This window comes from Rhinolophus sinicus, chromosome 17 (genome assembly GCF_057876585.1).
Source record: "Rhinolophus sinicus isolate RSI-liver-muscle chromosome 17, RSI-T2T, whole genome shotgun sequence".
NCBI classification, from domain to species: Eukaryota; Metazoa; Chordata; class Mammalia; order Chiroptera; family Rhinolophidae; genus Rhinolophus; species Rhinolophus sinicus.
In genome coordinates this window covers 47342863-47355656 of record NC_142517.1, presented here as the reverse complement: position 1 = coordinate 47355656, position 12794 = coordinate 47342863, and the positions used below count along the sequence as shown (strand labels likewise).

Genomic DNA, 12794 nt, shown 5'->3' with positions numbered 1-12794 from the left:
TCTTGGTAGCTCCTGGTATGTGGCTGGTTCCAGAAAGCATTATAAGGCCCTCCAGAAGTTGGCAAAGAAGTTCTGTTACTTTAATAAGAACTTCAAAGTCCTTAAGTTATAGGGCTGATCTGGTAGCTAATGTCTGTGTTGGGGGGAATAGGGTACTAGTGACCATGGTGATAATAGGTGAGGATGATAACACCCCCAGTCAAGTTGATTCTGTTCTGAAACATACTAACTTTTGGCTCAATCTTATTTGTGATTTTCTGATGTTTGCTTTATTACTGTTTTCTTATTCCCTTCCTTCCTTGTGAAAGTGTCTCATCTCTCTAATTGGATAGTCAATTTCTTAAGGGCAGGGACCACTCCAAAGAGTCTTTTGTACTCCGTGCACCACGTACTTGTCCACTTGACCCCCAGCTCAGAATCCTGGTACCCTCAGCCTCACCAGACTTAGAAGCATAAATAGATCAAGCCTGGACTGTCCGCCTGTTGGGACACCCGTCAACCCTCAGTGAAAAAAATGTTCATTACTTCCCCAGACTTATTCTAGGAAGGCTGAACTGAGTGGATAATCTTTAGAAGCCATCAGTGGCGCTGATACTGAACGTTCCACCATTAGCTGCATGCTTGTGGCCTTGAATAGCCAGTCCTTCTCCCCTGGAACCCTAGGGCTATCCTATTGGTCTCCCCGTGGACACAGGTCTGGGGAAGAGTCTGTGCCACAGCACAGGGCAGTACAGCTTCCACATGGCTACACCAAGGTCTCCTCTGGTATGTCTACCAGGGGGACCTACTGCAGTCCAGATCCTGGAACGTGGGGTAGGGGGCAGAAAACACCGGGTGGTGTTTTCACAGGATTCTTCTTTTTTTTTTTTTTTTGGTATTTATGGGGAGGGTGGTTTGGGATAGATCTAGCGCCTCAATCTTACACCTTACAGTCGCTCCCAGCTGCTCGTCATTGGCCACCTCTCGTCCCCGCTCGAGCCCGTGTAGACACGGCTGGGGCGGTCTGACAGCGGAAGGAGCGCGTAGGAAGGGGAGGTGGGTGTCCCCAGGCCCCCACCCCGCCGGAGCCCGCCGGGCGCAGCGGGAGGATGTCGGCGCGCGGAGGGCGTGGGTCGCCCCCTGCTCCGCCCGCGTCTACCGCCCCCCGCCCAGGGGGACCCCAGCACCCGGGGAAACCCCCGCGCGGGGCTCCCCACCGCCGCCCCCGTCCCTCCGCCTCCCCGAGGCCCGGGGCTGCCTCCCCGGGCCGCGCCGGGGCCGCCCCGCACTGCGCATGAGCGGGAGCCGGGCGAGCCCGTGAGAGGAGCCGCCGCCGCCGCCGCCGTCCATTCGCTGCGGAGCCGGAGGAGGAGGGGAGAGGCCTGGAGGACACCAACATGGTGAGGCACTGCGGCCGTCCTCCCGCCCGCCCGCCCCGCCGGCTGGGGGCCGGCGCCGCCGCGCACCCCCGCCCCGGCCGCCCTCCGCCCCGCGGCGACCCGGCTGCCCCGAGCCGCGGCCCGCGGCCTCCGTCCCGCTCTCCGGCGGGCTCTCCTCCCCGCCTCTCCCTTCCTTCTTCGCCCCTTCCCGCCCGGGCGCCGCCGCTACGTGAGAGCCGAGGAGGCGGAGCGGAGCCGGGCCTAGTCGGGAACCCCGGGGAGTTGGGGGCGCGGGGAGCGGCCTCTGGCGCCCCTCGCCGGGTCGGGTGCGGGTGGGGGAGGCGTTGGTGCGGGGGGAGGGGATGGGGCAACGGCCCTGCTGCTGCCCGGTGCCCTCGCCGGCTCCATTGTGTCTGGCCGGGGACCGGGGTCCGGGGTTCCGGGTGAGGAGCCTCCCCCCGCCCGGGAGCCGGGGCTTCCCCCGCCGCCGGCCCGGTAGAGGGGGACACTTGCCCGGGGCTCTTCTTCGTCCGCTCCTGCCTCCAACACCCCTCAAGTCTCCGGGCAGTTTTGCTTGGGGAGGGGTATCAGTCCTTTTCGTTTCTCCATCATTTCTCGATGCGTCCCATGCTTTTGGAAAATGAGTTTCACTTGCCAGTTGGTGGAGGTTATATTTACTTCTCTACTGAGAACATGGGAGACCGCTGAGCTTGGAGGATGAGGGGGGAGTACGGAAGTGCAACCTGTTCTCATTTCATAAAATTAGGAGAAACTGACTTGCTGCCTTTTGAGCACGTATTTTATTTGCTTGGGGTGGGAGGAGTAATTGCTTTATTACGCCGGTTAAAGACCATTTGTGATTTTTAAAAAACAGTTTGTCAAGTTATTTCCCTTTTTTTGTTTGGGGGAAAAAATGGTCTTACAGGCTTGACGTGGTAGTCAAGTTATGTTTACATTTGGGTAATTACGTACCTGACGCTCTTGGATTCTTTTTTGTTTTTCAGAAGCGATGTTGGCCTTATAGTCTGAGCATGAGTTGCATTCCACGCAGGTTACTGTATGAATAGACAGTAAAAATGATACTGTCCGTTTGCTCATAGGGAACATAAAGGCCTCTTTGAGGAGGGTGTATGTGTGTGTCTGCTTTAAGGGAATGGCCCCATGTTTTTTGTTTTCAGTTGGTCATATTTCTGCTGACACTTACCTACTCCCAGCCTCCAACTTGGCAGAATTTTGGTGTCATGTATGGATATGTGATTTAATTTGCCATATATTCAAGATTTCTGTTTTATGGTTAAGTTCCATAAAAATTGACCGTTTGCATTTGTAAGAAAACTTTGCCATAAAGTAGAGGTTATGTTTGGATTGATAAGACTGTTCAAAGATCCACCAGGGCATCCAAACAGTTTCTAATTTCTTAAGTATTTTGACGGTCATAGACATTACTCCTAAAGTTTCCAGACTCTAGGCGTGTTAGGGACGAGCTTAAAGTAATGAAATGTAATTCCCTGGTAAACACCCGATGCGAGCACTGAAAGGTGTTCTGTTCATAATAGTCTCCCAGTCGGCAGCATCCTTTGGAATCCAACCAAGGTCTTGATAATGCGCATCACCTGTTCAGGAATTCAGGCTTCCTTGTGGTTCATATGAGAGTTCAGCTTGGATTGGAGCTTGTAAGCAAGCGCCTGTCCTTTTGTTAGTATTAAATTAGCCAGTTTTGGAATTTAGTCCTAACTCATCTAGTTATACCAGAAGTGACAAGATATTACTAATTTAAAAATATTGTGGCTGAACTCAGATTATGTCACTAGAATTGTCGTGGTATGCTCTTGTTAGTGTAGAAACTAAATCACCATGGACCTTAATTTAAGTTAGGCCATAAAAATTTTCTAGTTAAGTTTTTCATTATAAATTTATCTTTTGTTTCTTGATATGATTTTTGGGGTAATTTTTTTGGCGTGTGTAGTGTAGTGCAGTGCAGCTCATTGCAAGAGCACATATTTTTGTCAATTCTTGACCAAGCTTAAATGATGGGATAATCAGAAATAATTTGTATATGAAAAAAAAATTTTTCAGTTAACCTACCTGACACACACACAGACCAAAAATAACTCTAAAACTAGACAATATCCTGTTACTCCAGAAAAATTTTGTAAGAAGTGTACAAATTTTCTGTGTTTCTTATTTGTAAGATGACAGGATTGGATTTAATGATTTCTAAAGTTCGATTCAGCTATAAAAATGTTGGCTGTAATGATTTTTATTAGATAGGTGAGACGTGTGTAGACTGTGTAACCTCTAGATTTTTATAGATTCACAGCATCATAGAATTTCTAGACCCGAATGGCTTCAGAGATCATCTTATTTACTAATTTTCCCTTTTACAGAAGAAGAAATTGAGGACCAACGAGGTTTTGAGGTTCAAGGTTACAAAATTGTTTGTTGCAGAACTGAAACTGTTTTCTCCTGTTTACTGTTTCTCCCAGTATTTGTGGTACATGTAATCTTTTAACGTATATGAAATCTAGAGAAATGGTTGAAAATTGGATTGAAATGAAATATATTACTCATTTAAACAGAGGAAAACCCAAGTATTATTAATGAATATTTTAAATAGCAAAATTCAAATTAATGGATGATTAATAATGTTAATTACTATGTTTTTAATATATTTTTTTAAAATGTGTGCACTTTGAAATTTAAGATTGTATTTTGAATAAATACCAGAGTTTATAAGTCCCGCTGAATGTAGGCCTGTTCAAGATTGTCTCTTAAGAATTTGTTTCACATTCTTTTGCATACATATATAAGTAAATTAAAGGAGGGCCTTAATTTGTTTTGGTAATTAATTATTAAATAGCTACTATGTGCCAGACACTGTTTTAGACACTGGGGATATGGAAGTGTGTATGTGTGTGTGTATATATATATGTGTATATATATATATATTTTTTTTTTTTTCCACTGAAAGAAAAAATCCCTGCTCTGTTGAGGGTTATGTTTAAGTAGGGAGAGACAAATTATAAACATAGTATATCTTTTTCTTCCTTACTATGTTAGAAGTTGTTAAGTGTTCTGGAAGAAAAGCAGTGTTAGGGAGGGGACTTGGGAGTGTTGGGGCACAGTGAATGTGGGGTTGCAAAATGGTGTCTGTACCACTGATGTGGTGAATTTTGAGGAGACTAGGAGATGGAGTAAGTCATGCAGAAATGTGGGGAGACAGTTTGAGGACTATTGAGACCAATGTGGCTTGAGCAGTTTTTATGGGGGAGAGGGGTATTGGAGAAGACGAGGTCTGTGTGGAGAGGCGTGGAGGTGGGCCTGGGTGGGCATTGTAAGGATATTGGCTTTTTATTCCAAAAGAAATGGGAAACCACTGAAGGATTCTGAGTAACATGATCTTGTTTCTGCTGTGCCATAGTGTCCTATTGCAATATTATAGATAATTTTTTAAGCAGTTTTTAAACACAACAATACCCATGTTATAATTTTCTTTACCATGCAGCTTCTATGTACAGTTTTGAATTGTTTAACATGACTGTCCAATATTCAATAAAAACTAGTTCACAAAACAATACAACAAAACCTTTCATAGAGTGCTTTTGAATATATTCTAGTGGTTTGTATGTAGTTTAATGGCTATATGCAGAAAACTGGGCCTTTGAGGAGAAAGGAGGACATCCATATTTATTGAGAACCTATTGTCTGCTAGTCAGACAATTTACCACTGTTATTTAATCTCCACTCCAATTTGTGAGATAGATATTGCTACCTCCTTTGAACATAAAGTAATGAAATGTAGTTCCCTGGTAAACACCCAGTTCAAGCACTGAAAGGTGTTCTGTTCATAATAGTCTCCCAGTCGGCAGCATCCTTTGGAATCCAAGGTCTTGATAATGCGCATCACCTGTTCACGAATTCAGGCTTCATGTGGTTCCTGGAAATGGAGGTTTAGCAGTTCTAAATGATTTGACCAAGGGAAAGGGCTAGTATGTGGCAGAGGAGGGATTAGAAGCCTGGTCTCTGCTAACATACTTTACCCCTCATCTTTAAAAACAAAACAAAACAAACATCCAAAAAGAAAACAACCCAGCAAGCACCCTTTCAGTGTATGTGTGGAATTTTTGATTAGTTTCACCCTGGTTTCTTCCCTATACTGAATAATTGTTTCCATTTATAATCAAATGATCTGATTTAAACATTTAAGTCATTGAAAAATGAAAACTTTTGGTACAGATAGATAAAAAGTTGAAAGTAAAAGTAGCTCATTGTGGTGGTGGTGGTTTTAAGTTTTAAAACAACTGAACTCATTTGAGTCAAGTGGCTATTTTGATTATGGCCTGAGGTTGGGTCAAGCACAATGAAAATCTGTGAGAAAGCCCCCTTTTAAGTTTCAGTATGTGTTGTGATAGTATTAGCCGTGACATTTGATGAAGAGAAATAGTTCCAAATAGGATACGGTTGCTTTGTGGACACAAACAAGCTCTTGAATAACCTGCTGACTGTCTAGTTTACCTAGTCACTTGAGGTGCATACCCCTCACCTAAAAAAAGCAAAAACAGAAGGGAAAAAAGTGCCACTAAAGCATCTTTCATCACTTTGTTGAACCCGTATTATAAAATTAGTACCTAATCACTGAGAGTGATTAGGCTGCCTGTTTGCTTTGTAAAATTTTAAGAGAGAATTAAGAGTTTTCTAAAGAATTCTATTGCGTTACACTTCTGAATCCCTCAACACTGAACAGTGTTCAGCAACAGAGATAAGTTGATGTACAAGGCCCATTCCTTTTTGTTATATTAGGATATTTTCATTTCATTTAACATTTAGAGTGCTTATTTATTATTCATAGGATTCTAATATTTCTGGATATAGGATTTGAATAGATATTAAATCTTAGAATTAGGAGATTTTATTTTTCAAGGATCATTTATTTTCTTTATGAAACAAATCTCACATGACTGTTAATCTAGTCATTATTATAAGTTCTTTATGGAACTTAAAAATCTCATTTAATTCTTTCTTTGTTTTTGCCTTAGTAATCTTTGTTAATTTGAGGTTTCTTTAGAAAACACGTGTATGGAGAGGAGAAGCAAGTTTAAATTAGCTCTCTTGACTACTGCTTAAGCAATAAGTTTGGGAGAATCAATTGAAATATGATGGCGAACACAAGTATTTTAAGGAGGTTATTTCTATCCTATTGTAGATTATTAGGAACTAGCAACAATAATATTTTAATAGTCAAAACAGTCTTCTCTAAACCAAAATCAAAAAATTTATCCCATTTATGTTAGTAGTCAACTTCTGAATAATAATTAAGTGTGGGGAGAAGAAAAAATCCTTTAAATTTCCGTTAACAGAATACTTTTTTAAAACCTATGAGGAAAGTCCTTTAAAAACATACAAAACCAGTTTGGATCTTACAAGTACACTTTCTGAAACATTTTTTTGAGTAAATTGCCATTATATAAAACATCATTGGGTAAAGTAATTACACAGTGTAGTGTACTTTTCCACGTTTGACTTGGTAGTAGGACAGTGCCTTTTAAAGAAGAGTTCATTTTAACTGTCATTCAGAGTGCAGGAAGTTTACAGATGAATAAGTAAAGAGTCACAGGCCTAACCATAAGTCATTATTCTAAACTGCAGCTTTTAATCTGAAAGAATACGGAAGGTTTTTGTTTTGTTTTGCTTAATATTTGAAATTGTACACATTTATATTTTCTGGCCATAACTTGTACGTGTATTTGTATTTTCTCTGGGTTCCAAAGTCTACTCATTAGAAAAGGAAACCCTTATCTTCAGTGTCCTCTAATTTGCCACTTCTGTACATTTAAAAATATAGATTGTGGCCCTCTTTTTTAAAAAATAGACTGACAGGACTAGAAACTTATTTTTCTTCCTGTTGAATTACTTGTCTTAAAAATAGCCTATACCCTCTTCTCCCCTCCTCTCCCTCCCAAAAATCTCTAAAGGGAAGTTTCCGTCCCTAAATTAGTCTTTTTAGTTAGGTCTTGAGGGAATGTGTAATGGGCAATTTTTAGTCAGAATGCAGATTGTTTACATTTTAAAGGTGAAAGGTCAATTGATTACTTATTTAACTTTTCCATAAAAATACATGAAAAAATATTGCTCACAGTTCACCTCACCCCAGTGCACACATAATTAGTCAGTGGTTGCACTTTTGCCCTTTTTTGTCCTTTCACTTGATGACAATGTAGAATAAATATAAAGACCATACCTTGAAGTTAGGCTCCAGGGTTTCATTCCTGGCTCTGCTACTTTTTGGACAAGTCTGTAGATAAATCGAGCTCTGAGGCTTGGTTTCCTCCTTGGTAAAATGGAATCAATGATAACCACCTTGCAGAATTGTTAGTAATTAAATACCTAGCACATAGTTGGCACAGTAGGAGCTCAAATAAATGTTAGCTGCTAGTTTTCTGATTATGGTTATTATTTTTTCTTTACCGTTTACATGAAATTAACTTTTTTTCTGTGGAGTATTCTTCTTTGCTTGGTGAACTTGTGAGGAATACTTGCTATAGTTACAGTGCTAAGAGTTTAACCTGAGTTAATTCATGTAACCTTCACACCCTGTTTACAGATGAAGAAATTGAAGCATGCAGAGATTAAATAATTTTCCCAAAGTCATACAGCAATTACGAGGCACCGGTAGAATTAAAATCCTGTCTGGCTTGAGAGTCTGCACTCTTCACTAACCATATCCTGCCTCTCTGTGCAGGTAGAAGAGAATAGGATTCCTAGGTATTCCTGTGAAATTATTAGCATGGCTGTCTTGCAGAACTTTGCTCCTAGATGAAAGTCTTCTCTAGAAGTAGGTAGTCTCATTAGTTGAATTGATTTTTGCTGCACTTTTGACTTGAGACCTATAATTTATGGGAAGGCCTTTTATAAATGAGTGGTTTGGAAACTGGTAACATTTGACTTTACTGAATACTGTGTATCATATATGGAAAGTATGATTTTCTGGACTTAAACTAGCTGTGCTAAATTTCAGATGAAGTTAAACTGTTAATCCTATGGTAAACACATGAGAATCAACACACAGAGCTTTTAGTGAGAATTATGGGTGATCATTATATTGTTTTGATTTTTAAAACATTGCCTTTTATGAGCTATATTTATCAACTCCTGAGATAATTAGAATTGAATTAGAAAATTAATTCCTTTAAAAACATAAAAAGGTTTTGGTAAAAATATAAAGGTTTTGGTGTTTTAGAGTTCAGACAATTTTAAACTTAAGGGTAAGAAGATAATGCAGAATAATAGAAATAATAAAATGGATCTTAATTTTTTTGCTTTTAAAAATATCACTCATTAAAATTATTTCTATTTTGAAAGTGTTAGGACTTTGTTAACTAGAAAATCATTTTCCATGCTTATTACTTTTCTTGAGGGAAATACTTATATGAGGAATTTCTTAACTTTATGGTTATTATTAGAGAGCCCTTCTGAGTCCCTGTTCTTCAATCACAATAGATTTTGTAAGTTCAGTGGTAAAATATACTCAACTATTTATATGGTACTTGGCTGCATTCAAAGTATTTGTCTGATTTTTTCCCCCCAGATAAGCTATTCTTTTAAATGTGATTCTTAAATTTCTTGGATGAAAAAAATTGCAAACATGTGCTAGATTTAAGTATTAAATAACATATATTGATAACCAGATTTTTCATTTTGGAAAGATGAGCAAGTAAGTGCTTTTTACTTTCCAAATCATGATAGTATTTCTAACTTTGGTAATCTTTGGTACAATTGTAATTAGCTTCCTATTACACGAGATAGCATTTATTTCCTCTTCTCCCTCTCTTCCTCTCTCCTCTTCTCCCCCTTCTTCCTCCCCATTTTCTGCTAAAATCAGAAACAATCAGAATACGCATATGTTCTGTATTTTATACATTTTACATACTTACTTGAATTTCCTTGAAAATTTGATGATATCTGGATAGTTTTCACATGTGAGTGCTGCAGATTGTATTGCCTGGTTTTATTTAGTGACTACTGTAATTCCTTTTACGTAGGTCTTAAGTGAATGGCATATCCTACATTTGAGTGCTGAATCATTGTAGTCACGTGTTTTTGCTCTTAGGAAGATCCCCACTGGGTTTGTAGTAGAAATACAGAAAATCCATCTTTTTTTTTCCACTTCAGTTTTCTATCTATCCTCTCATCTCCTATAATATAATTCTTTGTTTCCTTAAATTTCTGTCAATTTAAGGAAGACAAAAAAAAAATCCTTTTTCTCTTCCTTAAATTGACAGAAATTTAAACCTTTGGTGCCATACTCTCAAAACACCTTGCCTGGCGCCCCTATATGGCCTGGGGATAGGGGGTTGGGGGTGTTACAGTTCTCCTAAACAGGCTTGGGAAGAGGGCAGTTCTGTGTAATCTACTCTAGCTTTGCTCTGGGACAGTCTTTGAGACCACGGAATTGAGTGCATGTTCCCTAGTAGGAAACAAGTGTTAAGATTTATCCTAGGCAGAGAGAATGGACAGAGAAATGTTGAGAGTATATGATACGTACAAGAAGGGGAGGGTACTTAATCAGACTTTGCAGGAATGGGGTTGCTTATTATCACTTGGCCTACCAGGAACCAGTGTTCTCTGCCAGGTATCACTCATTAGCTTCTATGGTATTGGAAATGGGGAGGCTGCGGTCCTTCTGAAAATAAATTGATGTTGTTCATATACTGGAATTTTAAACCACTTAAATTTTTATATTTTCATATACATAGATATTTATTACATACTTTTTTTCAAATAAGATATGACATTGGATTAAATACTCACTTGTATAATTTTGTTACTAATTTGTTGGGTAAGATGATTTTTATCTTTGTTCCTCCAATTTTCTAATATCTTGCTCTCTGACAGGAAGTCAGTAGAACGAACAGCACTTTTTGGCTTACAGAATTGACTTAAGCTGTGTTTTTCCTTCCTTTTCATCAACAAAAATGATTCAAGTTTCAGGGAACAGTGCACTGGATTTAATACTGTATGATAAAGCCCCAAATAATCCTGATTGTTTTGCTGCCTTTAATAGCAGTTAGGAGAATGGGAAAAAGTTATAAAAAAGAAGTTATGTCAGGTTTAATTAAAAAATAGTTTTCTGGATGTGGCCTGTACTTCTAGGTTAATGTCCGACACTTAGTCCAACAATATAGAGTGGTCACTGATGATCATAGTGACCCTCCGTGACTTCCCTGTTCTTCAGAGAAGGATTAAAATGTGTCAGTATACTGTATCTCTCAAAGGAGAAAGGTATACTAATTTAAAAAATAGTTTTTAATAGAAAGTTGAAATCAAAGTAGTTTCCTTTCAGTTAAAGAGTATATTACAATAAGACAGGTATCTTCCTTGGGATTTGATGTCACTGTGAGTTTATTGTAATTGAATAAGTCTTGAGGAGATGTTTTTCAAAAGGCAAGAATCCTAGACATTTGAGAGATGTGTAATGGGATATGAATTATCTGGGGTCCAGAGATGGTAGTGAAGTAACAAGAAGTTAGTGAATTTATAGTTTCTCGATTTAAATGGAGAACAGAGGTTGAGATTTTAATCTAACCCTAAGCAATAGCATATTTACAGAGGTAGACGAATATGGCCGAAAGGTCACACTCGAGGCGTATGAAAACTGCATAAACATTTTCATATTCCTAGAGATGGGGTTGTTCTTCACATTTGATTTTGTATAGTCTTATTTTTTTATTCTGTGACAAATGGAAATATTTATATATTTGGTAGTCTTTTTTCTGCAAATTTCAAAGGCTTATAAATATGTACAGCAAACAGTATGGTTTATGGAAAGGTTACTAATACTTGGATTCATGAGACCTTTCTGTTCTTGTTCCATTTCTCCTAATAATCTGGGTGATTTTTGAACAAATTCCTTAACCTTCTGGGTCTGTTTTTCTCATCTGTACAGTGGGAGTTTTTGAGATTTGGGCCAGATCAAAGATGCTTTGGTTCTCAGATGTGTTGCTTATACCACAGACCTCTGTATCTATTAATGTGTGTCCTATAACATGCTTTACCCCTTTCATTTGCAGTAGTGCAGGAAGAACCCAAGTGTTTTCTGAGAAATGGTATTTGGACTTGTGAGGGAGAACAATAATAGTGGGAAGGCAGACATTCCACAGGAGACTGGCTTGGGTGGGAGGGGAGGGAGAACATGGTCCTTGGTACTGGAAGAGAGTGGAGGGGGCTAATTGCCCTGCTTCAATTTACTTAGGGTTCAGGTCAGATGAGAATTAAATCTGTGACAACACAAGGCAAGTGAGAAGAGGCTATTCCAGTGAGAAGCCTTTGGTAGGCTCAGGCTTAGGGAAAAAGGTGATTCTTTCAGTGGTAAAAAGGGAGAATCCTATCAAAATTACCTTGGTGGGAAGGATGGGGGTACTTGTTTATATTTCAGGGCTTCTGATTTGAGTGAAAACATGAGGAAATTCTAGTGATGATTATTTTGGTTTCTGGACACCACTAGGAGAAATGCAGTGGACTCATACTCTTGCTTTCTCACATTTGGTAAAAATAGCAAGAAAACAAGGGAGGTGAGGTTGGGAGGAGAACTGTTTCCTGAATCCTTTATAGTGGGTTTTAGGACTGCAGCAAACACCCGTTAATCTCCTTGTTACCCAGGGTTTGACGGCTCTGGCTGGCTAGATAGCATCACCTTCTTCCCAGTTGTTATGCAGAACTTTGTGCTTGGTCAAGGTTGTGAGAGGGGCTGTACTTCCCTCCTAGAGCCTTTATACAATGCTCTCATTTCTTCTTCTTGAAGAATTGCAGGGTGATTGTACTTCCTTTGCTTCTGTCCTAGTTTCTTTTCCAAAATGATACCATATTTTGTGTTTTCGATTTTTTTTTAATTGTCTTTCTGATAGTAGATCAAAAATAAGTTGAGCTAAAATGGTTTAATAGTTTATGAGGAAAATGTATTGCTGGGAATGATTAGTCAGGCATATAGAAATACTTAGTCTTCTGTGATTTTACATAGTGTTTCAGTTTATTTTCTGGTCTCAATAGAACAAGTTGAAATCATCGCAGAAGGATAAAGTTCGTCAGTTTATGATCTTCACACAATCTAGTGAAAAAACAGCAGTAAGTTGTCTGTCTCAAAATGACTGGAAGTTAGATGTTGCAACAGACAATTTTTTCCAAAATCCTGAACTTTATATACGAGAGAGTGTAAAAGGATCATTGGACAGGAAGAAGTTAGAACAACTGTACAATAGATACAAAGGTGAGTGTTTGTGATTTTAAATATTTTGAACCAGGTTTTCTAAAGTTACATGCTGCTTGTGAGAAATAATCTATACATAGAACATAAGTTGGGTGGATGTGTCAGCAGAGCTCTGTAGATCTTAGAATTGCTTCAAGAGATCTGAGAGAAATTATTTTCCTCTTTTCACTAAAATT

General features: G+C 39.4%; 1 protein-coding gene across 1 annotated transcript in view; it reads left to right on the top strand.

Annotated features, from left to right (window-relative positions):
* Positions 1-1079: 1079 nt before the first annotated feature.
* Positions 1080-12794, top strand: part of DCUN1D1 (defective in cullin neddylation 1 domain containing 1) — a 32678-nt gene continuing 20963 nt past the window's right edge. Inside the window, exons 1-2 of the mRNA XM_074328486.2 lie at positions 1080-1379; positions 12402-12618. Coding sequence (XP_074184587.1) covers positions 1377-1379; positions 12402-12618 — 220 coding nt within the window. The 5' untranslated portion in view covers positions 1080-1376. The remainder of the gene's footprint in view (positions 1380-12401; positions 12619-12794) is intronic.